The following is a 20,687-nucleotide window of genomic DNA, read 5'->3' on the forward strand; positions in this document are numbered from 1 at the left end:
CTCTGAGGAATGTGAAGTCACATCATTTTTTAATAGTGCAATAACCCATATAGGACATTTTGCAGAGTAGCAAAAACTGCTGCTGTCACGCTACTTCTTTGCAGTCCAGTACAGAGAAAAAATGGAAGAAGTCTTTATTTATACAGTTCTTTCTCTAGCATTTCATTAGTTTAATTTCTGAAGTGCCTTTAGAAAGTGTTTAGTATTTTTTAACTTGCATTTTAAAGAAAGGTTGAATAGAAGACTGAACTTTTCAGCTTACCAAATTGCTTATGCTGTTATTGGGAAATGCTTTATTATTTTAAGCAGCGCTCGATAGAGAAGTATTTCTAACATGCAGTATGGTAGAAACTGAACAGTTCTTACAGTTCCAGGGAGGCTTTGGCTGTCAAATAATCCCATAATTATTTCAAAGATTGACTCTACCAAGTATTTCTTCAGTCCTTTGGATGATATGTTTCCTCATACTTGTCTTCAAGTTTGTCGTTAGATATCTTCTAAAGGTGACAGAATAGTGTAAGTAACCTGTTTTATAAATAGTGAGATAAGTCATAAACTGCATTCCCTTTCAATACCTCTTGTGAAAGGAGATGAATGGCTCCTGTTAGTGACAGTAACTTATGATTTTGAGAAGTTTATGGTTAAGAACTCCAAAATAATTGAAGTTGCTAGATGTGGAGAGCCAAATACCTTTTTAAGTACAGGAAATAAAGGAGTTCATTTTAAGTGATTTTCTACACATCTTAGACTAGTGAACCAGATTTTAATCAGGATTAGGCAAGTAATGATGAGATCAGATTTCAACCTTTGTTTTTCAGTTTGATAGTCCTTCCTAGTAGGCATACTGCATAGTACAGTCAAATTTAGCAAACAAGCAAACCTATGTTTTCTTTGTAAAGCTTTACTGCTGATACTCACTAGTGAGCATTCTTCATTTATATTAGAACTACAGCTGTATATTATTATTTGCACTTAACACTGCTGTTTAGTAAAAGTGTCTCATATTTCAGTGCTTACTTTTGCCAACTCAGTGGATCATTTTTTGGCCTTAGGCCTGTAGTTCATTCTCTAGACTTATAAAGTGATGTTTGTTTTGTCTGGGTTTAGTTCTGAAACATGCTGTCTTAACACTTTGTAGTGACTGTCATAGCCACAACTTCTGAATTGCTGCTGATTTCAAAGTATGTTTTTGTGCCTTCTTGGAATTGCTATTATTATTTCATAACAGGTAACCTATAATTCATGAAAGCAAATTCAGTTTTTGTATTGAGGCTTGTGCCAGAAAAAAAGTCTTTAGGTCTGTAATTATGTAACACTGAAGATTATAAAGTATGTTTCAAAAGTTAGCTTAGTTACATATTAAATTAGTGGAAAGGCCAGGTGTGAGTAGGAAGAAAATGAATATATTAAGTAGTTTCTATGTATGTCTTCATTAGATTAAATCGCAAAGAATTTCCTATAAATAACCTGATAAAAATAGATTATTTCTTATTACACAAATGTCCTTCAGGGCAGTGCAATTTGAAATATGAAATCATACTAAACAAAAGAATCCATGTAAACTCTTCAGAACTGATGAGGTAAACAAGAGAGTTATTAGGATTCTCACCCCTCCCCCAAGTGTATCACATGTATATTTCCTTTAATTTAAGAGTACACTTACAGAGTTAATTGCAACACATTTTAGTTTGCATACAGTTTTTACAAAACATTAGCAGACAGTCCTCTAAAGGCCAAACCTCCTACTGAAGGCATTTTGGGGGAAAGACCCATGTAGTACTTTCTGGGCTGTACTTCACACAATAAATATACCTTCTAATGTAAAGAATCATACTAGCAGAAATGTGCTGTTGAGTTTATTTTCTGTAATACATTTCATATATTAATTCAAAAAAGGCTGTATGTCAAAATTATGGCTAGTATTCCTGCTTTGTGGATAGTATCCTGAATACACAATTTTAGAGAGACAGCCACAAGAGAAAATATTGGAAACTCTTTTCTGCTGGGCTGCTATTGTCAGGATCTGTGTGAAGATTGCTCTCAACTCTTCATATATACTGCTGTAAGGTTATATATGTTTGACAGAATTAATTGTCACAAGTTTATTCTGGCTCCCAGTACAGCTTGCCTGTGATACAACTTGTGTCCCTAGAAAACTGCAATTTTAGAACTGAAGCTGGCAGAAAGAAAAAACAAATACATAGTATTGCCTGCCGGATGTTAATCATTCTGTTGTTGTCTATGGAACAGTAAAGAGAGATTCTGTAGCTGGTTTGTTTTTTGCAAGACCTAAGTTTAGTTTATTACCGAATTACTGGTTTGCTACTTCAAGATTGTTTGGTTTCTGCTATGCTCTAAGGTGAATTTTGACTTTGTGTGTTATTTTGTGTTCTGCATGAATGTTGAAGGAAAAATATTGATAACACAAGCAATAGAAAATATATGAAGTTAAATTAGCTTCCTGTAAGAGTCCATCTACTTCCATAAATTATATGGCAATTTGTTTGATACCAATAACATCTGAATGTGGTACAGCATTATAATGGTAAGTGCATGCTTGCTAATACCAATGTAAATATAAGTTTGCCAGCAACAGAAGTTTAGGAAAAGCAGAGCTAATATGGATCTTCTGTTTGTTGTGATTTCCTAGTTATTTCCCAACAATCCATTAAAAGACATTAGCATCATATAATTATCTTCCAGGAATAGTGCTAAACTGTTATGACAGAAGTTTGAGGAGTATTTTAATCACTCTTTGTCCAAGTCTTTTTAGAAATCCTGAGCTAAAAGTGTCATAGACACTTACAATGACTTTTTAAAAATCCATTTCTTGTGCTTTGCTACATACACTACAGAATATTTGAAGTACTAAGTGAATTTGGAAAATGTAATGAATTGTTTGGCTTTGATTTTCATTTTTATAATTATATTGCGAATGCTATTTGAAGCTGATAAAAGTGAATAAGTGAATCCTCCTTTTTACCCACAGGATTTGCAGATTTTGGTTTTATGGATGAATGATGCATGTTATGGTCTGGCCATGAGGGGGAGCTTGTATTTCATGAACAAAAAAGTTACTTTTCTGTTTATGCAGATAACTATTTCATTTCCTCTTGGTCCTTTGTTTTTAAGAAATGTTGATTTGTTGGGTTGAATATTTTAATACAGTTAGGACTGTACTAGACAGACACATAGTACACCTAACTAGGAATTTCCTTTAACTTTAGTTTTATATAAAGGACATTTAGTCTAATCTCACTAAATTGATTTTCTTAACAGTCTGCACTAGAGAGAGAGAAATGGAAAGGGAGTCATACCGCCCATCATCTTCTCTTAGGTACATTACAGCTTTACTCAAGCTTAAGCTGGCATTGCCACGATACTAAAGTAGTTTGGCCCCTTTTGTTGTGCTGGGGATTTGTGCAGCCACATGGTGAATTCAACTGTGGTTAAATTAATGTTTTACCTTTGCCAGCTAATTTTTAACCTATTCAGTTTGCCAGTGCAGTTTACTGTTTACTTACATGACTGTCAGCACAAAAGATAGAAGCAGTGGCAAGCATGGAGGTGGAGAACAGTCTGTTGTGGCAAGGATGGTGGTTTATGAGCTTTAAAGATTATGAAACCACACATTTAGCATCTATTTTAGGGTGTGTTACATTGCCCTGACTTCAGAGAGCCTAGGGAAATAGTTTAATTCAGTTAATTTAGTTCACTTTAGTTCCAGATGGCTGAAGCTAAGATAAATTAAATTTGCCTCTTCTCAGTTATTCTTAAGTCATTTCACGTGATGTAAAAATTGAGAACTCAAAATTACTCTTGGAATTTTCCATTAAAACAACTGATTTGTACAAAGTGAACAAAAAGCTGTTACTCCAAATCCATAACAGTTGCATTGAAAATGTACTGCTATGACATTAGGTTCTCTTCTAGACCATGTGCCATTAGTTATAGTGCCTACTAATGTGTGTGGCAGATACTGGGCTGTGTAGAAACTTGGCTCATCCACAGCAGGAAGCAGAGCATGCTCTAAACTTGGAAGTGGCAATGTTCTACTGTCTCAACAATATAATTACCTTTGTCAGCAAATATATATATGCTGTATTGAGTGATGAATATAACCAGCAGAAAAAACCACCAATGATTCTTTTCTTGGAACATGGTTTAGAGACAAGCAGACATCAATAGACTGCAAGAAAATTTACATATGTAGCAGTTTTCCATATCTAATAAAATCTTGGAAAAGAAGAGGGCCATTTTTATTACAGAATATGTCTCAGTGTGCCTTTTTCTGTGAAACATTCTGTATTGATCTAGCTGTTGAATTTTTGAGCCTTTCCAGTATATAGTGGTTCTGAGTAAGTTTCATATATCACATTTCAAGTCTAATTATGGGGAAACAGTTGTCTAATGGATTCACCCACATCCAATGTAAGAGAGGCAGATGACATTCAGCAATTTTGACATTATAAAAGTAAGGTACAAAATGGTATTGCAGAGTACTTCAAATTGCGTGAAAGAGGGTCTGAAAGCTCTCAAAAAATTTGTTCCAGGAAGTCACTGAGCTTGTAAAAATTAGCCTTAACTTTTCTAGGGTTGTATTGGTTTTGTGTGGCAAGGTTTTGGTAGGTGGGGGGAGGGCTACAGGGGTGGCTTCTGTAAGAAGCTGCTGGAAGCTTCCCCTGTGTCCAACAGAGCCTATACCAGCCGGCTCTAAGACGGACCCGCCACCGGCCAAGGCTGAGCCAATCCGCGATAGTGGGAACGCCTCTGTGATAACATTTTTAAGAAGGAAAAAAAAGTTGGGACAGACAGAAACAGCCGCCGGAGAGAGGAGTGAGAACATGTAAGAGAAACAACCCTGTGGACACCAAGGTCAGAGAAGAAGGAAGGGGGGGGAGGAGATGCTCCAGGCCCCGGAGCGGAGATTCCCCTGCAGCCTGTGGTGAAGACTATGGTGAGGCCGGCTGTCCCCCTGCAGTCTATGGAGGTCCATGGTGGAGCAGATATGCACCTGCAGCCCGTGGAGGACCCCACACCAGAGCACGTGGGTTCCCGAAGGAGGCTGTGACCCTGTGGGAACCCTGCGCTGGAGCAGGCTCCTGGCAGGACCTGCAGATCTGTGGAGAGAGGAGCCCACGGAGCAGGTTTTCTGGCAGGACTTGTGACCCCGTGGTGTCCCACGCTGGAGCAGTCTGTGCCTGAAGGACTGCACATCGTGGTAAGGACCCATGCTGGAGCAGTTCATGAAGAACTGCAGCCCGTGGGAAGGACCCACGTTGGAGAAGTTCATGAAGAACTGCAGCCCGTGGGTGGGACGCCACGCTGGAGTAGGGGAAGAGTGTGAGGAGTCCTGCCTCTGAGGAGGATGAAGTGGCAGAAAATAATGTGTGATGAAATGACCGTAAACCCCATTCCCCATCCCCCTGTGCCACTGGGCAGGCTTGGTGGAGAAATCTGGGAGTGAAGTTGTGCCCGGGAAGAAGGGAGGGGTGGAGGGAAGGTGTTCTGAGATTTGGTTTTATTTCTCATTACCTTACTCTGGTTGATTTGTAATAAAAATTGAGTTAATTTTCCCCAAGCTGAGTCTGTTTTGCCTGTGACAGTAATTGGTGAGTGATCTCTCCTGTCCTTATCTCGACCCACAAGCTCTTTGTTATATTTTCTCTCCCCTGTCCAGCTGAGGATGGGGGAGTGATAGAACGGCTTTGGTGGGCACCTGGCATCCACCCAGGGTTAACCCATCACAAGGGTATACTTTGAAGCTGCAAACATTGGTCAGCTTGAGACTAATAAGGGAAAACACAGAACTTGTTTGATTTTTCAATCTAGCTAGTAATGTTGATGTCTGGGGGAAAGATGGCAGATCCTCATTTGTTAAGACCCATGGGCATTGTCTGTCTATGATTCTTGTCACTGGCCTCTGATTTCTTTCAGTTCAGGCAATCCCCATCATAAACTTAAACCTTCGTGTATTTGCTCAGTCTTCAAATCCACTTTCATGCTGTCCCATAAGGCTGGAACTTTCTCTCGCCCACAGCATCCATGCTTCCTTCCCTATTTCTTTTAAAACACTTCTGTGGCCACTTCTCCAAAGAGCTGCATGGATATTAATAGCATTACATTATCTTTTAACCTTCCTGTGCTCTCAGGACAACATTTCCCTTTGTTTCTTTTTCCGCCCCCTTCCATCTACTCAGATTTCTTTCTGTTTTCATTGTCTTTGAAAAAGGAAATATTGTGCTAATTATGTTTGTAAGTCACCTTAACCAGTAAAAAGTCACACTTTCCCTAAGCGTCAAATACTGCAAAACTGGGGCTATCTGTAGTACCAGCAAGTGTGGCCAATCTCTTGAGCATGTGATGTTTCATACGTCTATGCCATGACAAAGCTGTGTGAGAAGTCTGATCACCATAAGAACATGCATGGACACACACACATACATACATGTAAATCTATTAAAGTTAAAACTGCAATCTCTTGCTGAAGTTATGCTTTCTTTCCTCTGACACAGTTTTTCATTATGTTTTTTCTTGATTAGAATTGCCAGGTATGAAAAAAAGATGAATTTAGAAAGATAAATACAAGCAGATATTGAACAAAGCTCTTATTAAGCACAAAATGAAGACATGCAGGCCATGTGGTTGCTGTTCAGCAGTGTAAAGTGTAGGTGCCCTGCTATCCCACTGTAACACACATTTATAATGCCATATGATCAGTCTACCCTGTTGAAAACACTGGGTTTAAAATTCTGTGATCAGATGCACATTGGCAAACCACTGCTCTGACAGTAAGCTCTTACTGGAGTTAGGGGGACACCCTTAGAGGTGCAGATCTTCACCAGCAGAGATCTTAATTGCAGAGTGGGAGATATGACACTGCTTGGCATAAGATGTGATGGCAGAAAGAATTTGAGCTTTTAGGGGAATAAAAAGACTACAATCCACAAGACTGAGTCAGAATATCACAAGGTAGCGTAAACCTGGTTTTGATAAGACAAATCCTTTGCTGAAACATCAAAGTCAATGAGTCCCCAAATGATGCAGTTCAGAGAACCAAACACAGGAACCAGAAAATGGCTTTGTTACAGATAATTTCAGTTTTAAATAAATGTAACATTTTATTAGCTTGCTAACATCAGAAAATAAGCAGGCCGTTGGATGCATGGAAATACATGCACAGCATAACTAAATGACTTAATTTGAACTTTCATATCTCAGTTTGAAGAAGCAGCAAACATTTATTTGTAGCCTTCTGTTTTGATACATTAATCTGTTGTTCAGCAGCATTTGTGTGCACAGCTGCACAACAGCTTAGTGGGGATTCAGTGTAAATATAGAAATGTTTCCCCCAGACACAATTTAAAATAATACAAGTAGGTAAGCTGTACTTGTGTATAGATACATAGCTATATAGTAGGTCTATAGATCTAGATACATAGCTGTATAGATTTAGATACATAGATTTATAGATCTATACAGCAGTTATGCTTGTATATACAGATACACATAAATGGGGCAAGGTAGATAGAAAGAGAATGGGCACAAACTGAAACACAGGAGGGTTCCTCTGAACTTAAGATAACACTCTCTTACTCTGAGGGTGACCCAAGTGCTGACACAGTTTGCCCAGGGAGGTTGTGGAATCTCCCTCCTTGGGGTTATTTGGAAACTGGCTGGACATGGTCCTGGGCAACTGGCTCTAGGTGGCCCTGCTTGATCGGGGGGCTGGACCAAAGGACCTCTGGAGGTCCCTTCCCACCTCAACCATTGTGGTAGGTTATTTTCAGCATCTGCCATAGTAATATCACCCCTATTACCATTGTGTAAATGCTTTACAAGTTTTAATCTGGTTGTGCTTTCAGCATCCTGTGAGTTAGAATAAAAGGTTGGGCTAATTCTTTCTTGTAAAATGCATCAGCATCTTATAAGTGGGGAGTGAAGGTTGAAAGAGAATTTTCAAGTGGGCCTGTTTAAGAGATGGCATTTGGGTCTTCGATTTCCATGGCTTCTTTCAAAATCCCAACTTTTGCATAGACTGTGGAGCCTAAGGTTATAAATCCTATGCAGCAGAGAAAGAGAAGTGAATTTTGATCTCCAGGTCCCAAGTGAATCCTCTGATCTTCTTCTAGAACTTTTCTATTGCAAAGTAATGCATAAACTTGTAAAATCTCTTCTTAAGTGTGATTTCAAAGTAGCTCACAAATAGTTAGTATAGAAAACAAAAAATGGTAAGAGTAAGAACTCTGCAATGATGTGTTACAGGAACATGAACTGGCAGACTTACGCAAGCCAGCTTTATATGCCTATATTCCTCTTCCTTGGGTCTTCCCTATTTTTTTTTCAGCCAGCTGTGCTGTTTGCTTTCCAATGTAATGCATTTTCTTCCAGGTGGGAGAATAAAGCACTGGATCTTTCTGTTACAGTTGTTAAATGCAAATACATCGTTATGGTAAGGGTTGATTAAATTCATGTGATAGGATTAATTTTTTTCCCTCTATTTTGATTTTATCAATTTTGTCTAAACTTTTTTTCAGATTTATAAAAGAAATTTTTCATGTAAATATTTCAGCTAAAAGAAATATGGAACATAATTCAAAAGTTATACTGAAATTTATTTCCAAGAAATGAAACATTACATTGGGCAGATGAGTTGGAAAATAGTCAACTAGGTCAGTGTAGTAGAGTTTCTTTGGCCTGGACTGTAGATGGGTAAAAGTGTACATTAAAAATAGGAAATTAGCTTGGAAGGCAACAGTGAAGCTTAAAAAAAACAAATAAAAATCATCAGCATACCTGATATGTTCTCTTATTCCACCATGCAAATCCAGTGCCAGAACTTAAAGCTTTCAATTTCAGATTTCCTTTGGCCTGAGTGGGAGATTACCCAAACACATATACTAGAACTCATGACAGAATAGTGTTTTTGAAGAGAGACAATTCTGTTACATACTCAGAGTTTTCCCGAAGTTTCTAAAACTTGCAGGGAGAGTAACTCCTGAAGAGTTCTAATGTCAAGTTCCTATTTTGACAGCAAAAGCAGACAGCATGGACAGCTTTCTAGTTGCCATTATTTTAGTAAAGCCAAATTTGTGACCCATATTAACTGCAAATATAAGACTATTTTCACATGAAATAATATGTACCTTTGAAGTTAACTAGAAATCTCTCTGCCTTTTAGTACTCATCATCTTGTTTCTTCCATGTGTAGCAGCTGTGACTCAGTTGAAAGCACATTTTTAGGCATTCTATCATGTAATATCTTTGTACTTCTACATTTTTCTCCTCCCTTAGAGACTATGAAGAAGATATTTCAAGAAAAGGGCATCTTTGCAGGAGAGGAAAGAGCTTTTAAACCACATCTGACCTTCATGAAGTTGTCAAAATCAACACAGCTACGTAAGCAGGTGAGCTCACATTTCACATAGCTCAGCAGCAGTCTAGAAAGTTTAATTTGGAGACGAACAAAGGAGTTGCTTATGCTATAGCATCATACTTTCCACTTTGTAACCAGCTGAAGAGGTAAGACTTTAAAATACTGATTTTTTGTTTTAGAAAAAAAAAAATTAGTACATCCACCATATAAACAGTAGTCCTGTACTGTACTTCATGTTGCCACTCTTGATATTCTCAGTACAGTAATATCATGGTCTATTTTCTTTTGTGAAACTAGGCAAGACCAAAGGATGAAAGTACTTGTTCAAAATTACAGAATAATTATTATGGTATAGATTATATGCATGCAGTTTGTTTGGATAGTTTTGTTTTGTTACTGTATAGGAGCAAATAAGCAAATAGCAGTGGCATTTATATTTGGATTATGCATAATAGGCAGACTGTCAGTTCCCTCTATAGAATAGGCTTTGGTGAATTTCAGAGTAGTGATGAAACACATCTTCTATAATCTCTCTTGCAGGCAGTTAGTTATTTCTTGCCTATTTATTAGCTTTTCTGAAAAAATACACAAATACATAAAAGTAGGTTATAGCTGTGGTGATATACAGAAGCAATACTAGTGTATCTCATTTTTTGTTTCATACTAATTTAACAGTAATATTGTATTATTTAACATAAGGTGTATCTCCATATATTATTTTGCTGACATTGTATAGAAAGTTTTACATGATGCTTTAACAATAACCAGGAAAATAATTTTAAAAATATATTTTTAAGTAAGAATTAAAGTACATAATATAAATATTTTAAGTTGATTCTTAATAGTAAGCATTAAAGAAAAATACTTTAAAATTTCATTAGAAATAACTCTAAAAAATGCTGAAGGTGCATATTTTAATTAAGTTGTATTGTGAAATCAGTTGGAAGATGACACTGAGATTTGAGATACATTAAGAAACCTCAAGGGCACACATACTTGCTCTGAAACAGAAATAAGGACTTGTCCACAGGTTGTAGGTGGTATATTACAACTACTAAATTTGTAAGCTCACATAAGCTTTTGCTTGTATTAACAGTTGTTTTTTAAAACATTCATTTTAAAAATTCACAGCTCTTCTAGAATATCAGCTGTTCAGTAATTTAACTCTTCAGTTAAAACATCTGAGACAATCAGGGTGGGTTTTTTCCGTTCTGTTTTTTAGTTGTTTTTTGGCTGGTTGTTTGTTTTGTTTACATTTATCTACCTTATATGAACTATTAGCCAGGATGCATACTTTCTGTGTTCTGATACTGCTGCTGACAGAACCAGGTCAGTGTCATTCCAAATGATCTTCCTTAGTCCTCCATAATGCTCGATAATGCATATGGTATTCTAAAGATACACTATATAGAAAGATACTATATATTAAAAATCTGTACATTTTTCTCTGTCAATCCACTGTCAGGCATAAACATCGGTCTTTACTATCATTTTTTGTTTCATTGTGTCCATGCACTTACTGAAAACAATAAATAAAAACATGAAACATAAAAGGAATAACTATTTTGTAGTACGTTTTAATATGATGTCTAACTGCATTTTCAGATCATACAACAGTATTAAAAACAAGAAAGAGGGAGTGGATGAAGATTACATGAGAAAGCATATAAAAGAGAAAATAGAACTAAGGTAGTTGAGTATAGTTCACAGCTATAGCTTTATAACTTTATTAATATTTTTTAAAATATAAGTTTCCTTATTTGAAGCAATACTCTGTGAAGCCACTCTCCTCATAATGACATCTAAATTCCACTAAAGTTATCTTTTGGGAAAAAATAAATAAACCTGTTTTTCAAACCTTAATATAGCTACAGACATTTACTCTCCCAAATTATTGCTGATATTTACAAAGCAAAGAGTTTGAGAATTAAAAATTAATAAAGATCTCAAGAAATCAGCTTTCCACTTTGAAGGCACAGCATTAAGCTAAAAATGGTAAATGCAAAAAACTTGGAAACAGACATTAATAAAGGATAAAAATGTGAGATAAAGTGGGTTAGAAAAGAGCAATCTGGGTTACTGTACCCTCTTCAACTTCTCAGGTTAAAGATCTTACCTACTCAGAAGTGGGAGCAACTTACTCTTCGTGCTTAGTTGGACAATTCTGAGATCAAATGTGCCACTGAAAACTTCCCCAAAATAAGGAGGTACAATGTGCCTCTAGATGTCCTTGTGGAAGGAGATAAAGGGATGTGATTTACTTGCACATGTTTAGCTATTTCCACAGTTGTTTGAATGATAAAGATCTTGGGTTGGTATCATTATCTTCTACACAAAGAACCCAATCAAACACAATGAAAGAAGCAACTGGAGTTCTGCACTTGAAGACAGCATTTCTATTACTGCTTCCCTTGCTAGCTCGCTATGTTGCCACAGGTTAGTTGCAACCCCTCTGTTTTTAATTTGTCCAGACTGCTGTTTATTTCAGAGCGCATTGTGAGGCACACTTGATAAATGCTGTGTGACATTTGGAGATCCTTTGATGCCTAGTGCTGCCAGAACTGCAAATACTGTGAAATGAATTTCATAAGTAGAAGATGACTGACAGCTGAATTGCTCTGATGGCATCTGCTTAATTAGTAATGAGTATATCCTTAGCCTAGACAGTGGTTGACAAGAAAAAATGCCCAAATTATGAGTATTTAATAAATTATATTCTTCTGTACAGTATATCTTTAGAATGCTGTATGTATTAGTAAAAGAGAATTTATTAGTGAGAAAAATCCATTTGTATTCACAACACTTGCAAGTGTTGTACAAGGCCTGATTCACTGTTACCGTTCAACTAAAATGGTAACATTGTCCAGAAGCTAGATATTATTTTGCAGAAAGTATTATTATGATTGCACTGGAAATAGCAGTAACTGCATGATTCAGTAATTTATTCTTGTGTTTTTTAATGTAAATTATGTTAAACTTTTGCCACTATCCTAATTTCATATAGAGATAACATAAGGTACTTCTTTTGTAATAATAATAATAATAATAATAATAATGATAATAATTCCTTCATCATAAAGGAGGAAATTCCACACTGAATCAAACCCAAAGCAGTGTCTCCAAATTAAAATCTTTTTTATGTGCACTCACATTCATCTTTTCGCTATCTTCAGCGAGACATACCAGATAAGATGTTTAATATGATAATTATGAAGGTAATTACTTTTTTTCATGTAAATTTTCTCTCAATTTATGTGACATTAATATTTTTGGCTTCTTGAAATCAAATGTAGCTGAAGACAGGTGTAGTATATCTGCTGATGTCTTTTATTAGCCATACTGTAAGCAGTTACAGCAAGTTTGGGCAGTCAGACAATAAGCTATTTAATGTCTCCTCTGTTTCTAAGGAATCTCAGTCACTTATCTCGTTGCAGGAAAGGTTATTACTTCTTTAGTACTTACGTATCATGTCTCCTTCTTCATTAATTTGTTAATGAATTTTTGTTGCATATGCATACATCAAATACTGTGTTCAGTGACAATGCTCTACATGACAAGGGAAGTGAAAAGGAATCATCCCCTTCTGGTATTATTACTTTAATGTTAAGTTTTACTCAATACTTGAAAAGAGAGTATAAAATGTGAATTTCTGTCTTACATCCCTAGTATAGTTTTCAGTTTCCTAGATTTGTAATTTTGCTTTTATTTATACCCATATGGCATAGATACATAATTGTACCTTATGGGACCTTATGAGAAGAGAGGGATTCTCAGTAAAACCAAAGCACTTCTCCCGTTTATCAGTCCCTGCTGATTCTGACCTCCAGCATTCTCTTTATAGTAACTCCTAGGATCTCTGGTATTTTGGACAGAAATGCTGGTATAAGAAAAGCTGCAGAGCTCATTAAATCCCTCTGTATTTCCATTTATCAGCCTCTATGTCAGTGGTTTGTATTGTGACAACTGTCACTTGCTGATATAGGAGTCTGAAGCACACACTTACTTGGCATCTTTGATACTGATCCTAAAATGGCTGAAATGATCACTTTGGCACAATACAAAATAATAAACACTTTGCTTTCACAGTCTTATGAGACCAGCAGAAATATTTTGTGATTTTTGTACTATATTTTTTTAATCTGAAGATCTAGCAACAGGGGCAGAAAATGCACAGAGCGACCCAACAGCTGGAAGAAGTTCTTAAATTCTCTTCTTTCAGTCTTCCTGCTTTCATATCATACACCATATTGCAGAGGTATGTAACTGCAGTACTTGTTTTAAACAAAAAGAAGAAAGGCAATAACTATAGACAGTTTGCTACAAGCTGAAGGTAGTGTGAGGTGTTAAGTCACAGCGACCATTCTTTAAATTACCAAACTCTCCTACTGAACATGGTAGATACGATGTAATCTATGCTTTTACGCATAGCCCTGTTACAGGACTGAGGCTGCAGAAGGCAGCACCTCTTTATGCATGAACTCTTCTAGGTCCACATGGGGATCATCAAGATCTAGGCAAAGAAACTTTTCCACAACAGACTTGCATTTTTCCATTTGATCTCCTTTTGAAGGATGATCAATACGTTTGATAGCTTTTCCATTGCGAATCAGTTCTGACACTTCCACTCCTCTTTCAATAATTTTGGCTGGCATTCCTGCTAATGCAGCAATGTTGGCAGCATGACTAACAGTGGAAATGCCCTCTTTGATCTGATAGAAAAATATCAACTCATCTCCATCTTGGTGGGTCTCCATGGTCAGGTACTCCAGAAGAGGTGTATCAGGCAGGAGTTCTAGCTGCATTAAACTGTGAAAATTAGTGGAGACAAAGACCTGCGGACACTGTGTTCCTTGACTGATCCAGTATCTCAGGACAGCAGCCAGAAGGGACAGGCCGTCAAGTGTGTTCGTCCCTTTACCAAACTCATCAATAAGTACCAAGGACCTCTCAGTAGCATTGTTTACTGCCTTGGCAACCTGGTTAAGATCAATCATGAAAGTGGAGAGCCCTACAGAAACTGATTCCCTACTGTGGATTCTTGTGTAAATCCCATCAATTACTCCAATCACTGCCTCTGTGGCAGGGACATAACTGCCAATTAGAGCCATGAATACTATAAGACCTACTTGCTTTAAGTAGACGCTCTTTCCAGATGAATTGGGCCCTGTGATGATCTTTATTCGCCTGGTAGCCTCACCACTGTTCACAGGATTGGCCACAAAAGTCTTTGCACATAGTTCCAAGAGTGGATGTCTTCCATCCTTGATGTAGAAGCCATGGCGGTGAGTAAAACATGGCCGGCAGTAGGCATTCTCCCGGGCCATCATTGCCAAAGCTAGTAGCACATCTAGGTGTGCAGTATACTCAATCACACTACTAAGCACTTCAGACTTCTCCAAGATCTTTGTCTGCAGCTGGTGCATAATAAGTGTTTCCTGGTCTCTGATCTCACAGTGCAAGTCACCCAGTAGGCTGTCTAGCTCCTTAGTCCTAGCACTTCTATAGTGCAGTTTGTCCTCTGACAAGAACATGAAGTCCAGGCCTTCGATTTCAAAGTCACTCTTATCCACCATAGTTGGTAGCCGTGGAATGGAGAGAAGGAACCCAATCAAAGGAATGTAGATCACACAACAGGAGGGAATATGATTGTCCAAGGTCTCCAGTTCTTTTCGTGCCACTTCTGTAAGGAAGTCTGACAGTCCCATCAGCTTCCGTTTCTTCTCATCGATGGTGGGGTCCACATTGGGTCTAACAGTGAAGCGGTTCTCTGAGATGCTGCCTTCAAAGTCGACCACTTTGCTGATTAGACTAGCAATGTAGTGCAGATCATCAGTGAAGACCCGTGAAATAGTCTGGAAGAGTTCAATACTGTTGGGCAGGGAACGACATGTGTTCCTAAGGCACACTGCACTGTACACTGTCTTATAGAGTGCTTGCCAGTCACTAACTTTTGTGTGGGAAAGAGTCATTCTTTTTAGAATAAGAGGCACATTTTTAATATTCTTGAGGCAACCTTGAAGGGTGAGGACTGTTTCATGGTTCTGAGCCAGCAGGAAGAAGTGGATAACATCTAGCCGTTTGTTCAGCTCTGTCAAGTTCCGAGTAGGTCGTGTGAGCCACAGCCTCAGCAGTTTTTCTCCCCATTTGCACCTGCACCGGTTTAAAATTCCATATAAACTGAATCCTTCTTTTAATCCACTGGACAGCTTGTACACAGAAGGATGGATATCACTTTTAAATATCTGCAGGACACAGTAGGTGTCTTGGTCCATATTCACAATATCTGACAACACAAACTTTTTGAAGGCCAAAACAGGAACTGCAATAGTGCTTTCTTCGAGCTCAACTCCAACCCTTCTCCTGTCTAGGAACTTAAGGAGTCCCCCTAGGGCTCGTATCATGAGTGTGTTCTCAAAAGGAATGACTGAGGACAAGTAGAGAATTTTCTCTGTTGCAGTCATATGAGATGGGATAAATGGAAATTGCCTGGATAGGATCCGTTGCTTGCTGACTTCTAGACCAAAATCCATGTTAGGAAACAGGACAATTTCTGGTTTTCTTATATCTTTATCACCAGCAGTAGCTGTTAGGTTGGACAGAAATTTGGCAATATTCTGGTCCTGTTTTGCACTGGTCACTATGCATTGAGGATTAACTTCCCCAATCACTTTATGCAGTAGTTTGAGGTCTTCATTATCAGGTGTATCAGGCATAAAGTAGACTGAGCAATCTTCTGTATCGTAATAAGTAATTGCAAGCTGCCCTGCATACCACAAAACAGACATGTGTGTCTCAGAGCACTCTTCTTCCTCTTGTTTGGGCCCAAGTGGTGGTGGCAGAGCACAACTCATGCCTGGTGTGGCACTCATTCTGTTGGAGGAAAATATTTTTATTCACAACTCATCCAAAAAGTCCTGAGAAGTAACTGGAACTGACAACAGCAGGTTAACACTCATTCTTCCAACCCTGGAGAAACTAAGAAGCTACCAGGAATTAAAGACAGATGTTGCCTGTTCAAGTGAAAAGATGCAGCCAATAACTACAGACGCCATCTTGCTTCCAAGCAAGGTGTAACTGAGCTAACTACCAGCAACTCTGGAATGGTTTTACAGTTTTAATTTGTATCCTTTATTTTAGTAAGTATATATGTAAGCCAGAATACCCATAAATACAGTAACGTACGTGCACACGTATATACACGTACAAAATCATCCTCCTTCAGAGGTATGGGACACCCATATGCCCTGACCACAGATCCTCACAACAATGCAGCCACATAAACTGGTCACCGTTTCAGGGTCCTACCCCAGTATTTACGCAGCACCATCACATAGTGCCAGTTTCTATACAAGTACAGAACATACTGCTGCAGGGGTCAACCATACCAGTTTCCCCTACAGAGTCCACAGTTGCTGTCAGCAACCCACTTCCAACCCTCTCCCGCTTCTTCCCCCCTCTACTCACCCTCCTCACCACAGACGGGCACTCGTCTCGGCTGCTCCGACTCCTTGCAGCCCAAAAGTTTTATCTTGACCCCCTTCCCCTGCTTCTCCGGGCAGGTGCGTGGCGCTCCCTGCGCTCAGCCCGCGCCGCCGCCGGCTCCTGTCAGGAAGGCGCCGCGCGGTGGCGCTGAAGCCCGCCTCCGCGGCCAGCCCGCGGCCGCAGCCCGCCCCGCCCCTGCCCCGAACCGCCATTCGCCCCCCATTGCCGGGGCCCACAGCAGCCCTCTCCCGGCAGCAGGTCCCTGCTGTCATGCGGGGAACGGACCCTCAGCCTCCCTTGCGGTCACCCGGCTGAATGGGAGCACCCCTCGCCTCGGGGTTCGAGATCCTCCCGCCAGCCCCTGCCCCGTCCCTGGGAGTGGCTCTCGCTACCTCCCTCCCCGGCTTCCTCGGAGCCCCGGGCTGAGGTGGAGGGAGAGGAGGTGGCTGGAAGAAGCCCCCTGAGCAGCCCAGCCTGCCAGCCGCCAAGGGTTGCCAAGTATCTCTGTCTCCGTGACCTGCCCCTGCACGTTCTGCCAATGCTCCAGTGGGACCCACGGCCATCCCTACCCACTGCCTGGCTCGCCGCTGCCCACCTCTTTCACACGTTGAGGCTTCTGCAGTTCACTTAATGAACTACTTCAATCAGCTGTAAATGAATCTAGATATGCAGCCCTCACCTTTAGAGAGCTGGACATGTGGTGCTGGGAGATGGGCATTTTGGCTTTGGGTCTGGTACATGGAAACTGAAACTGCTTGCCAGGAGCGTTGGGCACCTCGCTTTGCAGCCGTGTTAAGGCCTGCCACCACCTGAGCTTTCATGCCCCTGGTCCCACAAAGGGGCAAACACTGCCTGGCTGCCTCCTGACAGCCACGGGGACTCCATGCAGCTGGAGGGTTTAACTGCAGGCTGGGGACGGCAGGTCGCACCTTCCCTGCTTGCATACAGAGGAGGCACAGACATGACAGGGCTGCTGGATGCTGTCTCGTTGGTGTCCTGCTGGTCTTGCAAAAGCTCCACGTGCAACACCTCTCCCAGCTCATGTTACACAAGCATGTTCCTTTAACAGGCATCCTTTACAGTGCTTCCTCAAGAAGCAAGTGTCTTCCTCCTCCCCTTCCAGCACCAAATGCTTCAAAATGGCCTCAAGTACTCTGATTCTCACCCTCCCGCAATTATAGCATATCTCTATAATCAGCATCAATAACTTTCCCATGTGGGAACAACTCTCTTTCATCTCCACTGCTCCAGAGCCTTTCAATTAAGAAATGAACCATGACCTTCCCATGCACCTGCGTTGTTTCATCCTTTCACATCTCATTGCAGCCATTGCAAACTGCTCCAGAAATTGCTCCAAGTTACTAAAAATATCATACAGTTTTTCCATGGCTGCTTTTCCAAATATCTTTCAGTAGTGCATCACAACCATAACTCAATTCCTGAGCATTCAACATTTGATTCACACCTTACCAATCTGTTTTTGATAAGCAACATCCCAACCTCTTGTAAATGGTATTTTTTTATTGGAGTGTGAAGTAGTGATTTTGATCTTTTCTTCATTTTGTTCCACAAGTACTCAAGGCTTTACATTATTGACAAGTGTTCTCCTGGCTGAAAAGGTCTTTTTTTATTACTGATTGATGTCTAAATGTATTTCAAAGAACTGTCAGCCAAAAAGCAAAGAATGATGATTTAATTTCAAAATAACCTTAGTACGTAAAACTAAACTAGCCATAGAATATCAAATTTTGAATAATGACAGTTAGGCTGGAATAAATTTAGACTTCCAAGAAGATTGTGTACACAAAATGAAAAACATCCACCACTAGATGTCATTATTTCAGAGATTAAGGAAATAGACATTTCTGACCTCGAAATTAGACTTTAGGGGACCAAAAGTCTAATTTACTAAAGATGACCAAAAGTCTCTAAATTAGAGAGAGCCCATCTTGCATATGAGTAATTGAGAACGAAGCACCACAAGAAATGCATGAGCATCGTGCTCACATGAACGGATATAGTGTCAGGGTGCGAGGAAGGAGACAGCATCTGTCTCCTTTAGGGTGTCTGGTGAAGGACCCTTGCGGTGCAGAAGGGCATAGTAACGAAAGGAGGAGGCTCTAAACAACACATACAGAGACACAAACTTGACCAGTGTATGATAAGGGAGGCAGTGACAAGAGCCAAAGCTGGTCAGCCACACTGACTGATAAGGGCATGTGGAGTGTGGGGATGTTTATTTCAACAGGATTGTCTGGTTGAGGACTTTGTCAAATGGAAGAGTTAAGGGAAAGGGAGAAGCTGTAAACAAAATACACAGAGACACAAACCTGTCAAATATAGTACACAAAATCAAGAAACAAGCCTTGTCAGTCACATTAATTGATGGCCTGTCAAGAAACTGCAGGCAAACCGGAACTTTGCAGTTCTTGGGGATGTAAAGCTGAGGGTCCAGGGTGTTGGTGGGACTGTGCAAACGGATGGGGGATGTGCAGGGGAAGGGGATGAGGAGGAACGAAGGAGGACTGGACAGAATGGGGTGTAAAAGGGGTCAGTCGCGTGTAAAACGGGGCTGGTGGGTGCGCTTGTCTGACCACACCAGTGTGCTGGGTGCTGGCTGCTGGGGGCAGATGTCTAGATGTCCCCAAATGGTGTGTGTGTGAGAGGTGTGGGTGTTCACTACCAAACCTTGAGCTAGACCAGCAGGCAAGTAGGGGACCCGTGGGCTGGGTAAGGAGGCCTGGGATCTGGGCAGGGGTGCCAGGTGGACAGAGGGGCTGTGACAGTGCTTGGGAGACGCACAAACGTGCATGTGCTTGTGAGCACATGACCTGGAGAGAGTCATATGTGTGCCTGCACCAGTGACCTTCTGTCTCTGCTGGGGGCTGTCCACACTTCGGTCTCATGTGAGCCATGTATGTGGGTGCTGTTGAAGGCAGCACCTTGTCTGTGGCAGCCTGTGTAGCCAGCTGTCTCCATGTCCCCTGAGCATGATATACATGTCTCTGGGACAAGAAAGCAGCAGGTACGTCCATAAAAGACCCTGGTTCCCTGGGGCGTGGGGCTGGGCTCCAGCAGCCAGGCAGTAGGGAGCCCTGGGCTCGAGCTGCTGGAGGCAGCAGTTGCTCATAACATCCCTTAGCATATAGCAACAATTTTTAAAAAGCAAACAGCATTATTGTGAGGTAGATTGAAGGAGAAAATACTGAATTTCTACAGAGATCATCTATTTTTATTGAAAATATGATGGAACGAAGAGCCCTAAACTCTTAAAATAACTACTGAAATGAGGTTTTCTGAAAACAGCCTAATAGAATATTTATTATGTTCCACCTCATATATGCAAAACTACATAATTATACTGATACTATAAATCACTGTACGTTTTTAGATTTACTGGGATAAAAAGTCTAGTGCTAGTTAAATACAACCACATTTTCCTGTTTGGTGATTTTAAAGACCCAGAAAACTGCCCTGGACAAACATTTGAGATTCTTCCTTGTAGTAGCATGCTCAGTGATGACAGCAAGAATAATTTCCAGTTGCATGTTTCATGAAGACTGTTGCAAACCATTGGAAGTTAAAGCAGTTGTAGCATTGTGTATGTCAAACTGTTTCCTGCAGGACTGAAGAGGAAGGGGTAGAAAGGAGAAGTAATGACACTTTTATTTCCTTGTTTAAGTTCTGCAGCAGACAGTGCTTAACTAAAACAGAAGATTTGGCACATTATTGTTTCAGTATTCTTTTTGCATCTTGAAGTAGTTTGTCAAGCTAACTATACCTCTGGTTAAAATGAAAACTATAGAAATTAAATATGAAAATTCAGTCT

At 39.9% G+C, this 20,687-nt stretch overlaps 2 protein-coding genes across 7 annotated transcripts in view; one reads left to right on the forward strand and one right to left on the reverse strand.

The window, feature by feature from the left end:
* Positions 1-20,687, forward strand: part of AKAP7 (A-kinase anchoring protein 7) — an 87,535-nt gene that overhangs the window by 16,398 nt on the left and 50,450 nt on the right. For all 6 annotated transcript variants that reach the window (XR_007506139.1, XM_049801492.1, XM_049801493.1 and 3 more), the window contains exon 6: positions 9,295-9,407. Coding sequence is in view for 5 of the 6 variants with exons in the window: in XM_049801492.1 (XP_049657449.1) it covers positions 9,295-9,407 (113 nt within the window). In the remaining variant the exon portion in view is untranslated. The remainder of the gene's footprint in view (positions 1-9,294; positions 9,408-20,687) is intronic.
* Positions 13,810-16,246, reverse strand: MSH5 (mutS homolog 5). Its single transcript, XM_049801478.1, has one exon. It carries the CDS (start codon positions 16,243-16,245, stop codon positions 13,810-13,812), a length of 2,436 nt encoding a protein of 811 aa, XP_049657435.1. The 5' UTR covers position 16,246.

The sequence above is a fragment of the Accipiter gentilis genome, chromosome 5 (genome assembly GCF_929443795.1).
Source record: "Accipiter gentilis chromosome 5, bAccGen1.1, whole genome shotgun sequence".
Classification (NCBI taxonomy): Eukaryota; Metazoa; Chordata; class Aves; order Accipitriformes; family Accipitridae; genus Astur; species Astur gentilis.

Bases quoted from the DNA above. Each gene is read 5' to 3' on its own strand.
- MSH5 (XM_049801478.1), bottom strand. From the start codon at position 16,245: ATGAGTGCCACACCAGGCATGAGTTGTGCTCTGCCACCACCACTTGGG.